General features: G+C 46.3%; 1 protein-coding gene across 2 annotated transcripts in view; it reads left to right on the top strand.

Annotated features, from left to right (window-relative positions):
- Positions 1-17,161, top strand: part of RCSD1 (RCSD domain containing 1) — a 35,074-nt gene that overhangs the window by 10,649 nt on the left and 7,264 nt on the right. For both annotated transcript variants that reach the window (XM_082051571.1, XM_082051570.1), the window contains exons 2-3: positions 14,377-14,484; positions 16,962-17,051. In XM_082051571.1, the coding sequence (XP_081907697.1) occupies positions 14,377-14,484; positions 16,962-17,051 (198 nt within the window). The remainder of the gene's footprint in view (positions 1-14,376; positions 14,485-16,961; positions 17,052-17,161) is intronic.

Genomic DNA, 17,161 nt, shown 5'->3' on the forward strand with positions numbered 1-17,161 from the left:
AGCTATATTTGCCTGGGCATTTCAGAGTAAGGAACCTTGTTTTCAGCATCCCAATCTGGCAGCACTCATGTTTTAGAGGCACAAGGTATTTCCCTAAAAACACTTAGAGTTATTGTAAACTTGATGGAAGAAGACAGCAGATGTGTCACTAGTGTTCATTTGGAGCAAGGGAAGAGCTCTGCAATATCAACATCATTCTTTTAAGGCCAAATGCTCTTTAGAATGGGCAATAAGAATGAAAAGTAATTTTTTGAATCTGTTTGTTCCAGATAAATACAGCCAGTATTTTTAAAACAGACATATTGACTTGAAGGAAATAGCAGGACATGGAGTTCCCCGGTCTTCATAAAGGGAGGAGACACATTGATCTAATCTTCTAGTAGAGTCAAACTTAGTAATGGCAGAGATCTTTGTTAAACTAGTTGCGTCTTTGTATCTCAGTGTTTAAGGTTACTGATGGCTCACAGTTCCAGTTGGCTGTGTACGGGATACCACTGGGTAGTAGTTAGATGGTTTGAAATACATTACCACCTACAGTAGCCAGATAGTAAGCCATCAACTTCTTAACCTTGCATATTCTTCTTTTTGTTTTCTTGAAGCTGTAGAATCTGAAATATCTCAGCCTTCTCTAAAAGAGTATGTCTTGGCCTCGTTATGGCAGAGTAATTATTGAATGGAGACACTAGTGCACCCTGAAGACTCAAAAGGGAGAACTCTGTGTGGTATGTTGGGCCTTAAAGCCCAGCACAGATGAGTTTTTGATGTTGCACCATTTCAGGTGAGATGAAGACCTCTCTTGCATGGAGCTGCTCCAGAGGAAGGCTGCCATACTGCTGCTGTAGGCACAGCCTTTCCTTCTTTCTCCCCTTGTGTGGCTGGGTATGACTGCATCCAGCCAGATATCAGCTTTATCCACAAGCTTTTTCCTGCTGCCTGAAATTATTTCCATGTTGGCTGCCTGGCCTGTCTGCAAGCAGCTGTGTCGGGCTTGTAATGAGGCAATTACATGTGCACAGCCCTTTCACAGGAAAGGCTGAGGCCGTTTCTCCTTAAATTAATTGGAGGCTTATCTGTTTCCCCTGCTTTCCCAGCCAAACTGGTCACCTTGTCTGTAGGCAACTGGCCTGGCTGGCAATGTAGACTTTTACCTCCCCATCTAGCCCTCCTACGCTTTCTTCTTCACTGTCTGCAAGCAAACATTGTCATGTATCTTAAAAACCTAGTGATCTTGATGACCACTATCTCTTCTTACTGTACATGGCATGGTTTCTCTCCCCTGTAGCATCAGGTCTCACTGATACTTTACAGCCTTTTATTTCACCTTCCTACCTCTCATCCCAGCCTCCTATCCTCTCACTGCAATAGCAGTCGCCTTGCCATTCCAGTACCTTTTGGGCCTTTCCTCTTGCATATTCTGTCTTCTGGCACTATTGTTACTCCTTTCAACATTTTTGAGCTTCTCCTCTCTCTTACGCTGGTGACTTATTGGTCTAGGGAAATCCTTGTCTGACTCTGCTTGCTGTACGTGGAGAATTGTTCGGGCACAGCCCTGCAGCTGCAGGCAGGAAGGGTAAGCTGAACAAACAGGGGATGCATGTGACCGAGATGTGAAATCTGTTCTCTCGCTAGCAAAGCACCTTCAAGACACCCTTATAATCATGGTGGATATTATATATTTTAAAAAAATCTTTAGAAAACAGGCCAAAATCCCATTAAAAAGATAGTTCTTTGGGAGGGAATCCGTCCTTTGTGGGTGCTGGACTTCGTCAGGACTTGCTTAGAACAAGTTTTGTGGCAAACAGGTCATCTAAGTTAACGTGTGCCCAAAGTACTCTATACCACACAAAGTCCAGCTGGCTACTTCTCATGGATGAAATCCACATGCCTGGTCTGGGTATGTGTTCATGTGAAGCTGTGGCTGGGCTAATGCTCGCTTGGGTGTGAGCCCAGAACCAAATGAGCGCAAGTTATTGTGTCCTAGATCAACTACAGGACAAATGCAGAACTGACATACTGTAATCAACATCTTCAGCCTGGGAAAAACCCTTGCAACCACTGCAACTGGTTCCTTCACCAGGCAGCTGCCTGCTTGACATTAAAATTCAACCAGTGCCTGGGTTGCTTCTTCTGTACAAGGCTGGGATCATCCTGCCTGACCTGTCCATGGGTGGTCTGCTGCCCAGACCAATCTGACATTAGAAATTAGGCATTTCTCTGGTACATTCCCCCTGCCCCAGTCCTCATCTCTCCTCTCCACTCCTTTCACCAGGAGAATACTCTGAGCATGGAAAAACACAAGCAAACAAAATCAGACATCTCACAAAAAGCACTTCTCACAGAAAAGGAAACAGTGATGCCCATGTGTGGCTGGAGGTTTCTGCAACCACCTCAGCCGAGGACTCCCAAAACACTATACACACACACAAATTACTTGATTTACGTTTTAAATGGTCTTCCCTGAGCAGCAAGTCATGGCTGAACAGCCGGATGCCTTATCCAGCACAGTGCACAGCAGAGCCCAGAGCTGCTCCTGCCTCCACAGGGGACGGGCTGAGGTTACATACGTTCTGCCCTGACACGGGCACACTGCCCGGCAGAGACCAGGTGCTGCAGTTCGCTGCCTCTTTTGGTAACGACGGCACTTGATCAAACCTCTCTTGGCAGCTTTTGACAGACGCGAGAAGACACTTTCTCAGAAGTGAATGGCCTGGGCTCCTTTCTGTTCTCAGGGGCTGTGGCCTCCAGACTCTTTTGGTCTGTCTAGCAAAGGATGATTTTTTAATCCGGTGCTTAGGACAAGGCTAGGGTGAGCACTTGCCAGCCTGCCTGTTAATGCTGTGCCAACACGTAGCAAAGGATTCCAGGTTCCCTGGGCAGAGGGGACCACACACACCTGCATGATGGTCTGAGTGCTCTCCTGACAGACAAAATCCTGGCTGCCCTCAAGACCAATTCTGTGGGGTATGCAGCAGTGGCTGCATATGCATCAAAATGGACTAACCTGTACATTGCCCTCTCAGCAGAGGCTCCTAACCATGCAGGTTTGAGGTAATGCTGCTGTAATGAATCGGCCTGTGCAGTGTTGGGAACATGTAGGCACTAGGCAATTGCCAAATATTGTCATTACTAAAAGGGACACTCAAGATCTCACTTGTACCTTTCACAGTGATATTTGCTGGTTTTGCTAATCTCACCAGGCTGTGCTTAGCAAGCAAGGGTCGGGCACTCCTGAGAGCTACATACCATGGCACAAAGAAAAGAACAGCTTGCCATAAATCCAACCTTAAGACTAGTGCGAGGAGGCTGGCATACCCTTACTATATAAGGGCCTTTCCAGACTGGACTGTTGATGTTAGGACACATTACTAATGAACTACACAGGGGCAAACAGGAGGCTGCTTTCTCCACTGTGCGCCCAGGAGGCTGTGAGGACAGCAGCAGCATTCCCACCTAATCAAGTTAAACTGGGACTTCATGCAGTGACTCTGATGAGAAGAGATGTCTTTTGGAAGGTGTGAAGAAAGCTGGCATTGGTTCCCACTGTCATGAAAAACGATGCAACATAAAATGAGCATCGCACCCTCTTTGCTGGGAGAAAGGCATCAACAGCAAAGCAAGGGATTTCTCAGAGGGTAGGTCAAAATAACAATTATTTTAATCGTAGTCACTCTCTGCAACAGAAAGCAGTTAATGTACACACCACTTCTAATTTCCTGATGCCTACAGATGTTTCCTATAATTCTGCTTTGAAGGACACAGCTCCTTGCTTGCACATGTGGCAGTGGCTGCTTTCTGCTGCTGTCTCCTCCCTCCCCACACCAGCTGGCTCTGCTGACAGAGGCAGCCACAGCATCACTGTGCACCTGCACTTGCGATGCTCTTGAACCACAACACTTAACTCCAGCCGCTATCAGTGGTCTCTCTTGCCCTGGGGTTTATTCATGATAGTCATTTGCCTTGATGTTCTGGAGCTCTAGGCAGGTGTGAGGTTACTTGGAGGGAAGTGCCAGAGAAGAACCCTGAGCAAGCTTCTGATCCAAACAGGCAGCAAAGCTTGCTTGAGAAAAGCCTCACTGCAGCAATTGTTCTAATTATCCAGGCCCTTTCACACATAGGCATGGACAGCTCAAACCATCAAAAGAAGGAAAACCAGCAGGACCTTCCCCTCTACTTTTAGCAGGCAAGGCGGGGAGTACAATGAACCATTTCTTCACAGTATTGCGGCCAGGTCCAACACAGTCCCCCTTCCTTTGAAAAGCATCTGTCCCTTTACTAGTTTCTGGCTACATGGTACCTCCCACCACCATTCAATTCCCGAATGTTGCTTTTGTGAGCCTTTAAATTTGTGATATGAGTCTCTGCAGTTTTGAAATTACTGCACCGTATTTGGGAGCTGCTTGCTGTCTTCTAGATGAAAACTGCTCATTGTTGCTGAACTGGAATATCCTCACATTACCCTTTGGGCGTTACCTGACTGCCAGGATGGCAGCAGTTCATGAGGGAACTCTCAGAATGAGAAAATCAAGATCAGATCACTACAAGTCTGGAGAAAAATGTTGCCCTAAAGCAAACTCTTTCCAAACACAGGGAAATTTTACATATTTTTACGTATTTTATGTAAAGTAGGATTTTCCTGCCCTTTTTCCTAAAAACAAACAAAAATGTAACCCTCCCTTGAAGTCCACATTCCTCATACTCTTCTGCAGCGTGTTTACAGTCAGAGCTCCTTCCTCTTTTCACACTCATTATAGCTATGCAGTAGCCTTGCAGTTGGATTCAGACACACACTCATCCAATGTTCATTCATCTGTGGTGACATAAGTGTTGTCCTGGGTACCACTTCTGAGGAGGGATGTCGTACTTTTCAGAGTTGTTCTTGTGGCTAACTTACTCACAGACTTTAAAGAGACAGGCTGGCAGTGATTTACACTCAGGCAAGAAGCTTGCTTTCCACTGAAAACATTACAAAAAGTTTGAGAGGAGACCTGAAATCTCTGTTCCTGCGACATGCATTTCAGTAGTTGTAGTCAAATCTTTTCCAGGGCTGCTGTAAGAGCTCCTGTTTTCATTAAGACTAGAACTGAATAAAGCTGCTCGAGATCACTGGGCTCTAATAACACTGACTGCCTTGAAGGCAGCATGTCTAATCAGGAGTCCTTACCTCCTCTTGCCTGCCTGCAAAAATTCCGTGTTTAGTATTTTTCAAATTTTTATTTATTTTTTTAAATTTCTCAATTAGTGAGCACTCCCTTATCTGAAGGAAAGCAGAATGGGCAGCTACATAGAAATACGTACAGAAGAGATGTGTGCCTGAGTCAGAGGAGTCTTAAGCCCGTCTTTGGGGCCCAGGAGCTCAGACTGATCCCAGCCTAATCTGAGGTCCCATTGTTTTCACAGAGTGTTCAGAAATCTGGAGCCCAGACTCCAGCATTCACAATACGTTCCCACAGGCTGCAGATTGCTTTCCCTGGAGCTGCAAGATTGCAGATTGAATCTGTTGCGTGTGACATGGAGCAGATGTGGAGGCCACTCTGAACTAGCTGAGGCTTGACCTTAATGTAGAAAAAGCTTTAGCTTCAAGTGCAATGGTTCTGCACAGTTGTGCATGTTCTCATGTGAGAAAGACAGAGGCTTACCACTAATTCATTTTGTTGCAAGTCAAACTAGAAACCTGTTTGCACAACCTTTAAAATGCCAGTCCTGCAAATAACAGCCAAGGATTTTGCATGCAGAGCGTGCTGGGATCATCATTAAACACCTCAAAATACCCATTATACTCTTTCACCGCCAGATTGCATGTTCTGATATCAGAATATATCCAGAATTCTCTTTGAATTTTCCAAATGCAAATCTTAACTTTCGTTGTTCAGCTTTCTGTTGTGTTTCACTCCCGGACCCTGGCAGTGGGGGAGCCAGAGCAGTTTGAGGCCAGTTACTCCTCTTCGCCCAGCCATCTGATGGCAGCTTGGAGGAAAAGGATGAGGACTCTGTGCACACTGCCTTTCTTAAAGCTCACAAAATTCTCATCTGGGATATGAAATGGAGGTGTTTAGCTTCTTGGAAAGGCTGATCAAAGAAAACACAACAGAAAGAAGTAGAGAACTACTTATTTTCTAGCATTTAGGATACATCTAGAAGATCTGCAATGTATTCTGGTTTTATACTCACCTGGAAAGTAACTGGTATAGCTCTGATACACAAAGTTCACAGAGCTAGCCTAGCCCCACCAAAGGAAAGTGCAGAAGTGGCTCACACAGTAGCTTTTGCTCTGGTGGAGCACAGCACAGTAATTATCACTCCTGTTCTATAATGAATGGTGGGAAATACAGGTAGGAGCCCTGTCTGTGAATCCCAGGGGGGTTATGCTGACACAATGATGGACAGGACTGGCTCTAAGGTATCACAGAGCCACAGCTGCTGCTGCCACTTCTAGCTGTGGCTTTTGCCAATAATTAAAATTTACCACAGACAGACAAGGACCAGCTTCATCGCCAGATAAGATGCCAAGTGAATAAATAAACTATGTAAATTGCTTCTGAAACTTATTGCTGGAAGGTCTCCAGTGACACTGATTTGTGAAGAAGGGTAAAGAGAGAGATGGGAAGAAGGATGCTTCACTGGGATGGAGAAGGGTCAGTGTAGCAAGAAGAGGTTTGTTTATTCAGGGCTTACATCTTGGGCTGTGTTGCTTCTTGACCAGGGGGCTCAGCACGTTGCTGGGCCCCAGTTGAAACAAATATTGTGAGATTTCCTTCTGGGGATGTAAGAAAAGGGCCAAGGTGAGTGTGAGCCCCCCACTCCCTGGGCAATCTGCACTCTGCCTGCGCTGATGCTTTCGCAGATCATGATGAGAGGGAGCAGGCTCAGATCATGGGTAGCAGCCTCTCCTGGTTTTTGCTGCCCAGTTCCTTATGCTGTGATTTCAGGTATTTTCACACCCTCTTGCCTTTCAGTTTGGTCCTTTGGGGGAGTTTGTGTTTTAAACCTGCCCTGCTAACTTACCTCTCCTGTCCCAGTCTGAACAATGTTCCCCTTTCAGTGTAATCCTGATGCCACTGATGTACTTACATGGACACAGATAAACGAAACTGTTCAGATTGTGTTGGCAGGAGGGTGCAAATTGGGATCCATCTAAATGGCACATGCAGAGAGATGGCTTTGAATAAAGCTACAAACCACGTATTAAATTTTTCCATCAGTAACCTGGCTCCAATGCTAATTAAAAGCTATTATTGAGCTTTTTAAAGTTCATTTAAAGACTAATTCCTTATGAGCTGCCCCTCTAATCTTATCTGCACTGTGAAAGCAAAAATAGCTGGTGCCTGTAAGAAGAGGCTGAAAGTGAAAATACAGTTACCTATTTACTGACTTTGAACAGACAAAACCAGTAGCATATTTACCCAGGTAAACCTAAAGTTGTCTGTTCTGTGCTATTCACTGCTTTAAGGCTAAGACCCACACCCAGGGATCCATTCCAGGTTTCTTTAGGTTATCTTGCTTGAACAATAAATGAACCTGGGATAGAAGACGATAGGCTGGTGGACTGGCCTCTTTGGACAAGTGCCTTTAGAACAGGTACCAAAGGTACTCTTAACTGAAGGAAATATTTTTTAATTTCAATGCATGCAGACACATTACTATTATGTTTTGCATCATTATTGAATATTATTGTGGCCTTTGAAAAGGTAGGACTGGTCTGACACACAGGTATGTTTGGCTGGTAATGATATGCATTCATAATGCGTTCTCCAAAGCGTAAAATTCATGTCCTCTGCAGATACACAGGAACCGTGCCTTAGATGATGTACCATGTGAATATTCAACAGCCTTTTCCCTCCAGCTGGCCTCAGCAATTGAATAGAAGGTAGGGCAAGGAGAAGGGATTAGCTCTTGCCTACGGAAACGGTCATCCCAAATTGGTGGGGCAGTATGGTAGTAGCCAGTAGTGTCATCATGTCTCCCTTGCTTGATCTGCTGGTGAGTAGGACGTCTCCAGGTCATCAAACCCTACCTCTGCAAGGGAGGCTACAGCACCTCACTGCAGGAGTAGGAGACATTGACTCCCCTCCAGCCCTCGGGAAACCCTGCAGGGAGGCATGTTCCCCCCTGCAGCTTAACCTGTCATTCCCAAAATGTTGCTTTGCTTGTCAGGAGCAGGTATTTGAGAAGTTTGAGAACGGTTCTTTTCAGCCAAGCTGATTGCAAATGAGCTCAGTTATGCTGAAAAACAGGCACCTCTATCAGATTAAGGCTGTGAGGCTCCCTGCCCAAGCTGAGAGAGTTACCCCAGTGTACATGATATAAGCTTTCCCATGCAGACAAGGCCTGTGACTGGCTGGCTCCTCAAATCCTGCATCTACCTTACTGAAAAACGAGAGGGGCAGGAGTCACATCTGGGAAGGTTTTGCAAAGAGAGCAGGTCACTTACCTTCGCAGGGCTGTGCCAGATGGGGAAGAAGGGGTCAGCAAGTGGCTCCATTCCCTCCTGAAATCCGCTGCCTTGGTAAGGCTTGACGCTTTAATTTCAAAAGAAACCGCAGCACTGCTTCCCAGAGTTTCTTGCTGGCATACAGGCAGAGTGTGATATGGTTTATTTTTACTTTAGTTTCCTCCCCACAGATGTGCTCCCCATCTCTTCCTTAGCTGAGCAGGTCCTATAGGTTATATAGAGCTTTGCCTCTGCCATGCAGTGAGGAAAACCTGCTCCCCAGCCACCCGTGCAGCTGCTGCTGCTTGAAGTGGGGCTCCTGGAGATCTCTGACATGGTGTTTGTGGGGCTTTTGTGGATGTTTAATGGAAACTTCTTCTGAATCGCTCAGCGGCCAGTAATGTGCTCCCCGTGATGGTTTGCAGGCGCTCCCTGAGTTCACAGCCTGCCCTCAGCTACACCTCAGGTGGGAGGCAACAGATCTCATGGTGAAATACCAGTGCCACAGACCAGGAAAGCCTTTACCAGCAGGCATGCAAAAATATGATTTTTCTGTCATATCAGCCCTCTGAATGGGGTGACACATAAAGATACAGTTTCCTCAGCCCTTGGCTGGAGCAGTAAAGGGAAGTGCTCACCCCTGCTGCTGCCACCCCTCCATCCCCTCCTGCCATAGCAGCTCAAACGCGTGTCAGGCTGTGCTGCAAACTTGATTGCTGAAATGATCTGGGTTAAAAATAACCTTGTAAAGAGTTAAGGGACGTATTTTTAGCCCAGATCATTTCAGCGATCTAGTTTACAGCACAGCCCCACAAACTCACATGGCTACAAGGGAAGGGGGTGGGGAGGAAGGAAAGGTCAAGGGAGAGTGAGCAGTTTGAAACACAAGCTATCTTTCTGCCAAAACCAGGACCTTATGAAACTGCACCCCGAAAGCACTGACCCTCTCTTGTTTTCATCTAGCATACTGGCAACTGCCTTCTTGTGGCGTATTGTTGAGAGCTGGGTGTTGAGGATCACTATTTCTGGATCCTGTTTGTGTAATCAAGACACTAGCCCTGAGCCTCAGGTGCCTCATTATGTCTGCCTCTGACACACTATATTTGTCATTATTTTTGTCATATTTGCCTTTGCTGAGTTAGATGGCATGTGCAGCAACAACAAAAAAACCCAACCCTGAGGGTCATGCAGGAGCTTTGCAGAGCTTGTTCAAACCCAGGGTATGGAGCCGCGGCTGGCACGACAAACTGGTGTGAGACCAGGCTGCAGGGAATTGTTCTGCAAAGCTCTTTAGAAGCATGGGAGGGATGTGCAGGTCAGGGACTGACCTCAAAACTACATCTAGATGCAGCTGCATGAGAATGGGGATGCGAGGTACACAGGACCAGTACCAAAAATTGTGCAACTGTCACTGATTTCATAGCTGCTGAATACTCCAGCCTTGCAAGATGCTGTGGAGCACTTGCATCTCAGATAAAAGGTGCTCTTTCTGGCCAAAATACCTTAATTGCAAAAGCCAACACGTCAGAGGATTCATAGGGGAGGGAAGGAGAGTAGGGCAGTACAAATCACTGCTGTTATTCAGCTGGTATTTAGGTGCAGTTTAAGCCAAAACAGTCCTCTGTTTGACAGCTAATAGACCTTTGCTCTTTTCATCAGCCAAAATAGGTGCACAAATCCAAACCTGAACTTCTCCTTCATTATCTGCTTCTGACCCGCACTGGTACCCTTTCTGACTAGCATTTCCAGTAGCATGCTATGGACAGTGACAATACTGGTGGGATACCAATCCTGTGAGATGGAGTCATGATAGCTTTCAGTTGCCAGTGTGTGGATCATGACCAAAACTGCTACCTGAGTGCTGTCTGAGCCAGTTTTGCACCAGTCCCAGCAGGACATTCCAATTCATCCTCAAAGTCACCCCTGGCTTTCCAGTTTTCCCCACGAGTCTTTGCAGTTTTGATTTCATAAGAAACTTGTTGTCTGCAGTGACACTACCCACCTATAGCTCAAATCTACGCTCTTCAAGAAAAGCTCTTTGTGAGTACCCAAACGGGATGCACAGAGAAACTCTTCAGACTTTTAACTCTTTTCTGTGGGCCTCAAACACGCATGTTCTTTCACCTGGTGCCCACGGTGGGCTCTAGCAGAGCTGGCAAATGTCGTTGTGCAAGGTAATGACATTGCTGTATTGAGCAGTCTGCTCTGGGAGACATGACTCCTGTATCTGGCAGCCTTACCAGCCCTCGCATCTTCTGGCACATTAAATAGCCAGTGAAGTTGGACTGTGCTCACCAGAGCTGACTGTGCCACAGGATCCACGTGTCTCAGGTCAGAGCGCTTCCCAGTTGCCTTGAAAAGATACAGCAGGGGTGGCATGGAACATTTCTATGGGGACCTGGTGGTGTTTCCACCAGGTAGCCTGTGAGAGAAGCAAGGATCTCTGCTAAAAAGAATGTCCCCCCTCTCTCCTTCACCCCCCCCCCTCCCAGCAGTCTGCAGAATCAGGGATCTGTGGGCAGTTTTGCTCTCACAGCAGAGGCAAGGACTCTGAAGCAAAAGGAAGGAGAGACTTTGATGGGAAGCTTGAATTGCCATGACTATACCTAACCCATGAATAACGGCAGAACTTTCTTCTCCAGTGCTGCCAAAGGGACTAGGTTCAATTTTAAAAACAGATGAAGAAATACAGAGTTGAAAAACATTTTTGAATTTACTTTGAATTTACTCGATTTTGTAAACTTATTTGGAAGAGGAAAGTGAAACCCCTCACAAAGAACTTGCTAGTTACACTTCCTGTTCTGCAGACAGTTCCGTGCTTACGTTGATGGTATAATTCAATTCCTGTTTTGCTGCTCTGATATTTCTCATAGTATGCAATGCTTAGACACTTATTTTTATGGAACAGTAAAAGACCCTAGAGCAGCAGTCACCAAATTACTGTTGGAGTAAGTCAGACTTACTTTTAGCTTGCTGGTTTTAGCCCATGGAGGCTGACCATGCTTCTCTTCTGAAAAGAATCATCAGTCGGCTGCAAAGAGCACAAAATTCACATCTGAGTAATTTCACCATTTTTTGCCAAAAAAAAAAAAAAAAAAAAAGGCAAAAAAAGCAGGGCTGCTCCTCCTCATCATTCCCAAAAGTGGTGGGTTATGACACCTAGACAGGAAAAATGACCAGGAAAGGCAGAGGTTGGAGAAACATCACAGGGCAGGACAGAGCCAGCACTGAGCTCTGGGCTGAGAGAACTAGACACCTGCCTTAGTGGTGGAAGGAGCTGAGGGCTGGTGGATGCTCTGGTGCAAGAGTGAGAAAGGGAGGCTTCCCACCTTCCTTGCAGTGGGAGGGAGACTGCCAGTCCAGCCCCTGGGAGTCAGAGGGGTAATGTTCTCCTTGCACTGCAAGAAAGGGAACTTTATGCACCTGAGTGCCATGGTGCGGCACATTCTCTTGACTAGAACACATAGATGCACCAGCTGGAGAAAAAAAAGGGGGGGGTGGGTTGGAAAAAGCTGTAGAAAAAGATGGATATAAGACAGCAGTGTCATTGCCAGAAAGGATCTGAGAAAGGACTTTTCCTGTTGCAAAACGCGTAGTGTAATCGGAGAGTCTGCAGCTGGCAGTTTCGGGAGGACACAGCCCGTGGCAATTTGTGCTAATCTTAGAATGGCATGTTCACTGCTTCCTGCGCCCCGGCCGGCGAGCTTCGCGACGGTGAGAGACGCGTTGCAATCAATGCCTGCTACCAGCAGCAAAACAAGAAACGCGTGGAATCATTCCAGCTTTGATCACATCCGAAGAAAGAAAGCTGTGTTTTCAGACTGCATCTCAAAAAAAAAAAAAAAAAAAGAAAAGAAAAAACACAACCACCACAAAACAAGAGGTCAAAGAGGCCAAGAGGAAATGCAGTGTCTTTTCTGGGTAAAGGCAAAGGGCTATGAAAGAAGCTCTTGGGGGGAAAAGGGACTACGAGGGAGACAAACCTTCCACCACAGACACTGAGAACCTGCAGCTCCTCAGCCTCAATCAAGTCCCCAGTTTAGGTGTCCGTTCTGCCATGCCCAGTTATCCTGGGGGTTGGTGTGCTGAGCCAAGCCGCCCAATCCATCCCACCTTCCCCAGGTTCATTCTTTGCTCTCTCCTCTTTCCAGCCTGCCCTCCATTCAGGACACAGAGCCAACCTGCAGCTGGGAACTGCTCTCCCTCCCCACTTAGCCCAGCTATCGTTCTTTGTGTGCCGCAGGTTGCCCCACTGATCTGCTTACCTCACTGTTTCTTCCGTTCCCCTCATCTGCCACTTCCCCTGCCTGTAATTACTCTAATGAAGGCTGAAAAAATGGGGGGAAGGTGCTAGAAGTACACTGAGAGGTGACAGCCTTGATACGGCTTTCATGGCTGGATGCAGGAAGGCTAGTCTAAAGTGTATGGGAAGTTTAACGGGGGAGATGTAGTCAGGATCCTGGAAACAGAGAACAGCAGATATCTGCTGGGGCTTGTGGGCTTGAGAAAGGGAAGATACCATTTATTGGGAGCAATAGCTCGGTGAAAAAAGAAAAGGCCCTTTTCCACAGTGTAAATGGGCCTTAGCCATGCTGTTCAATACCAGGTATTTCAGACTGGAGATTGCTCCAAGCTGTGACATGACTTGAGCTGATCCTTAGTGTAACCTCCTCGATTTGCCTTTAATCTAGAAACTACGAGTCTAAAGAAATTCCTTCTTTAATACAATTTCAAGTTTCCACAGCTGTTTCTCCAGCACCTGTAGCATGGTCTCCCAAAGGAAATGGTCCATACATGGGCCAGATTGGTGTTTGTAGGGTCTTTCACCTCCAGTGATGCTGAAGGTGTGGTTGTGTTAATGAGACAGCAGGTTCCTCCCAGGCAGAGCAGCATAAAGGGAGAAGAAAGGGCCCTGCTGGAGCCTTCAGAGAAACAGCAATTTATTCCCCTAGCAGTGGCCTTTGGAGACACTTTATGACCGAGAAGCAGAAGAGTATTGAGGCAGAGGGGTGAGAAATGTGGTGCTGGTCATGCATTCATGGTGGTGGTAGAGGAAGCAGAGGTATGAGGTTCCTTGCTGATGGTTCATAACCTATTTTGTTGTTTTGAGGTCTCTGCCTCTAACAAAACAAGGATTGTTGTTCAGTTGTTCTCAGATCCTCTGGTTTGGTTTTCCCTGCATCAGATACTAGATATGAAGAACAAAGGTCTCCTTTCATTAACTTTGATTTCAAAGCTTTCTCCTCATATTGCTTGATATATGCATAGCAAATAAAAGAAGGTAAATGTGGGATGACACCAGGGCTGCGTGCTGTGGGAAGAGCTGCACTATCCAGTCTCCAAGACTCCCACTTCTCAGCTTATTGTCCGCCCAGGGGAGAGGAACCTTCTCTCAGCCCTGGTATTTCCTCCCTCCCCCCAACCTGCCTGAGTATTTCACTGCCAAAAAAGCAGAACAGCACAGGGACGTCCCCAAGCAGATGCTGGCTTGCTGCAAGGACGGGGAATGGCTCCTTGCAGCAGAACCACTGGAAAAGGAAGAGCACTGGTGACCAGGGCAGTAAAAAAGGGATGGAAGGGCTGAGAAGGTGTATGGGAACATCCCTGACTGCTCTGGTCCATCTGCTCACTGTGAGAAAGAGATTGGGAACAGACACTTGGCTTGAAATACTTAGTTTTCTTCCAGTGAAAAATACTGCGTATAGAATCTTCAGCTAGAGCTGAGAGGCTCTGCATGAATTACTGCTTTCCTGGGATATTTGAAAATGCTGCTAGGTCCTGTCTTCCCAAACTTCTTGCTCTCAGATGGGATGATTGATGCCAGATGTGAGAAACTCTGCTTTACATCCTTGCTTACTCTTGAACTTTATAACACATATGCAGGCTTCTCTATAGCCTGCTTGCTTTTCCCAGCCTTTGCTCATAACTTGTTGTTTCCAATTTGTCAGAACAGGCCAGCAGAGACCAACTCAGAGGTGGACAAGTCGGCATCACCCTCAGTGGCTCAGCTAGCAGGGAAATTCAAAGAGCAAGCAGCCAATATCACTGGAAAAGAGGTAAGGAGCTCTGCAGCCACCAGCAGGCAATTGAGTGAGAAATGTAGAAGGTAGAGCACCAGTGACCTGAGCATGAATCCACCTTGATTTTTAATCTTCACAAAGGATTTGTCTCCTAGTACAATGCAAGCTATGACAGTATCTTCCATGCACTGCTGGCTTGTGGATGAGTATTTTGGTAGAGCCATGCCTCAGGACAACTAGACACTGTACCTGAGACACTGTAAAGCCTGGCAAGGTGCACATGTATCCCTAGCAGTAGCAGACAGCAATGTATGTACCATTTGAGCTGACTTTTTTGAGCAGAGGACAACAATGAATGATGAAATAGCCTATATTGAGCCATGGAAAAAGAACACAAACTATACATTCTACAGGTCACCAGCACCTTGTTCACAAAAGGAGGTGGTTTCCTTCAGGTACTGCCTTTTGAATGGGTCTGAGAGAAAACTATCTCTTTACTTGCCTTTGTTACATCTTCCAAATGACACTTCAGACTCTGGGACCTATCTCTATCATACTGAAACTTTATTTATTGCAAGCCCACTATGCCAAGCATTGCCTCACAAACTGTCTTTCACCAGATAAGCAAAACACTAGAATATCTCTCTTAGGAAGCAAGGAAAGTTAGAGTGTTTACGGATGGAGGCTGGCATTTTAGGAGAGCCTCCTGTATCATAATGCACCTTTTGAGAAGCATAAATTTTTACTGGTGGGTGCCCCTCCAGTCAGTGAGTGCCCCTTTAAAACTGAACTGCTTCCTTCTGCTGCTTAGCTGATTTCAGCACATCCCAGGCTGGGGTCTAAGGGGATCCTCCCTGTCACCCCTCCTGTCTTTGGCTGGATGCAGTGGTGACCTTTGTCCTGCAGGGCTGGCCTGCCCAGTCTATCAGAGGTTAGCACTCTCACAGCCGGGGCTGGGGATGGGAATAGCCAATCTCTTTCCAAGCACTTTTTTTTTTTCCTCTAGTCACCATCGTGCAGCCCTGTCTGTCCCATTGCAGTCATTTCCTCTTTTTAAGGTATGGGATTTAAATGCACAAAGTCCCTCACCCTGAAGAAAGCAGCAAGTTCCCAGACCTCTCTGGTGTTATCTGGAGACCTCTGCTGCTCCTGAGCCAAGGCAGTGTGGAGGGGCCTCACAGTCAGGGGAAGCTGATTTTCTCCAGAGACAGAGAAGGACAAAGTTTCCTGTCTTTTCTCTTCAAGCCATCTGTGCTTCTCCACTGGCTTTCTCAAGCTGGCTTCAGATTAGTGGCTGAGTGGATGGTATTTAACCCTTGCTTGACCCATGCCAGCAAAGGGGAACCTATCAGCCAGGGAACTTCTGATACATCCACTGTGGCACAGCACAATATTGCATGGTTGCAAACTGGTGGGGTTTCAATAAGACACTATATTATTGCTTCCTAGCATGACATAAGAATAAGAGACACAGCATTGCGGTAGCTGGGTGCAGCACCACCAGTAATTGATGTCAAGTCTACAGGTTCTCCAAGACGGTGAACTCTATAGAGGGCAGAGATACCATAATCCAACTTTTCACATGCCTGCCTGTTAGAAGGTAACAAAGTTATGAGAATATTATATTGTGAATATTATCCAATATCCACAATATTATCCAAGTAATTTGTGTGTTAACACACAAGAAAAGTGTTAACAGCCTGTCAGGAGACTACAAACCTGGCATGAAAATAGAGACAGCTTGCCTTGAAGACCAGAGCAATAGTTATGAAGGAGCAACTCCATAGGTGTTGTGCTATGCATCTCTTCCTTCCTAGTGAGCACTCTGTATGTCTGAGAGCCCGAGGACACTCAGAGGGAACCAGTGTCCCTGCCATTAACTTGCCTTGTTCCTTCTCCCCTGTTTCTTAGTCAACCTAAATGCTACAGCTGCGCCTTCTCTCTGCAAGCTGCTCTTCTTCATTAGAGAGAAACAAATGGGGCTGTAGGACATGTTGGAAAAGCCGTAATTCCCCTTTTTGTCCCTAAAATACAAGTTACGCAAAATAGGAAAATTGTGAAGCAGGTAGGCAGCTGAGACTCGTTGAAAGGAAATCCTGGTAATAAGACGGGAAAGAGAACAATAACAAGCTATTCCAGTGTGAGGGGGTTTCCAGCAGGATGGTTTGAAGATGAAGCTTCTGGGAAAGCTTCTGCACCCTCCACAGTTTAGAAGAGCATCCTTTGCACAAAGCCTTAAGTCTTGTGGTTCATGCTGTGGAAAGAGATATAGACAACTTTCCTAACACTAGGACCGGTCTCAAGGTGCCACAAGCACACCTGGCATACTGTCCACATGCCCCTGTGCTAATATCTCGTGCTGCCTTTGGATGTCTCCTTTAGGCAAGCTGAGCCCTCCCATCCATGCAAGTCAGTTACAGACCATGCGCTTTGGTGCTTGAATTTCACTTCCTTTAAAAACCAAGCCAAAAACTGATTTCAGTGCTGCCTTTTTGGTTCTTTTCTTCTCTTAGGTACCACCACATAAGCCAACTCGGAGGAAACCACCATGCTCCCTTCCATTGTATTCCCACAAAACTGAGACAAGTGACAATGATGAGCAAGTGAGTATCAATTTAATAGAAGAACAAGGTCTCTCCTCTCTGCAGCTTGTTCTCTCCTGAGACATGAGCTTGGAGGTAGCAGAGAAGTCAGGCTATGCAACAAAACACAT

This window comes from Streptopelia decaocto (genome assembly GCF_964273445.1).
Source record: "Streptopelia decaocto genome assembly, chromosome: 1".
In the NCBI taxonomy this organism is placed as follows: domain Eukaryota; kingdom Metazoa; phylum Chordata; class Aves; order Columbiformes; family Columbidae; genus Streptopelia; species Streptopelia decaocto.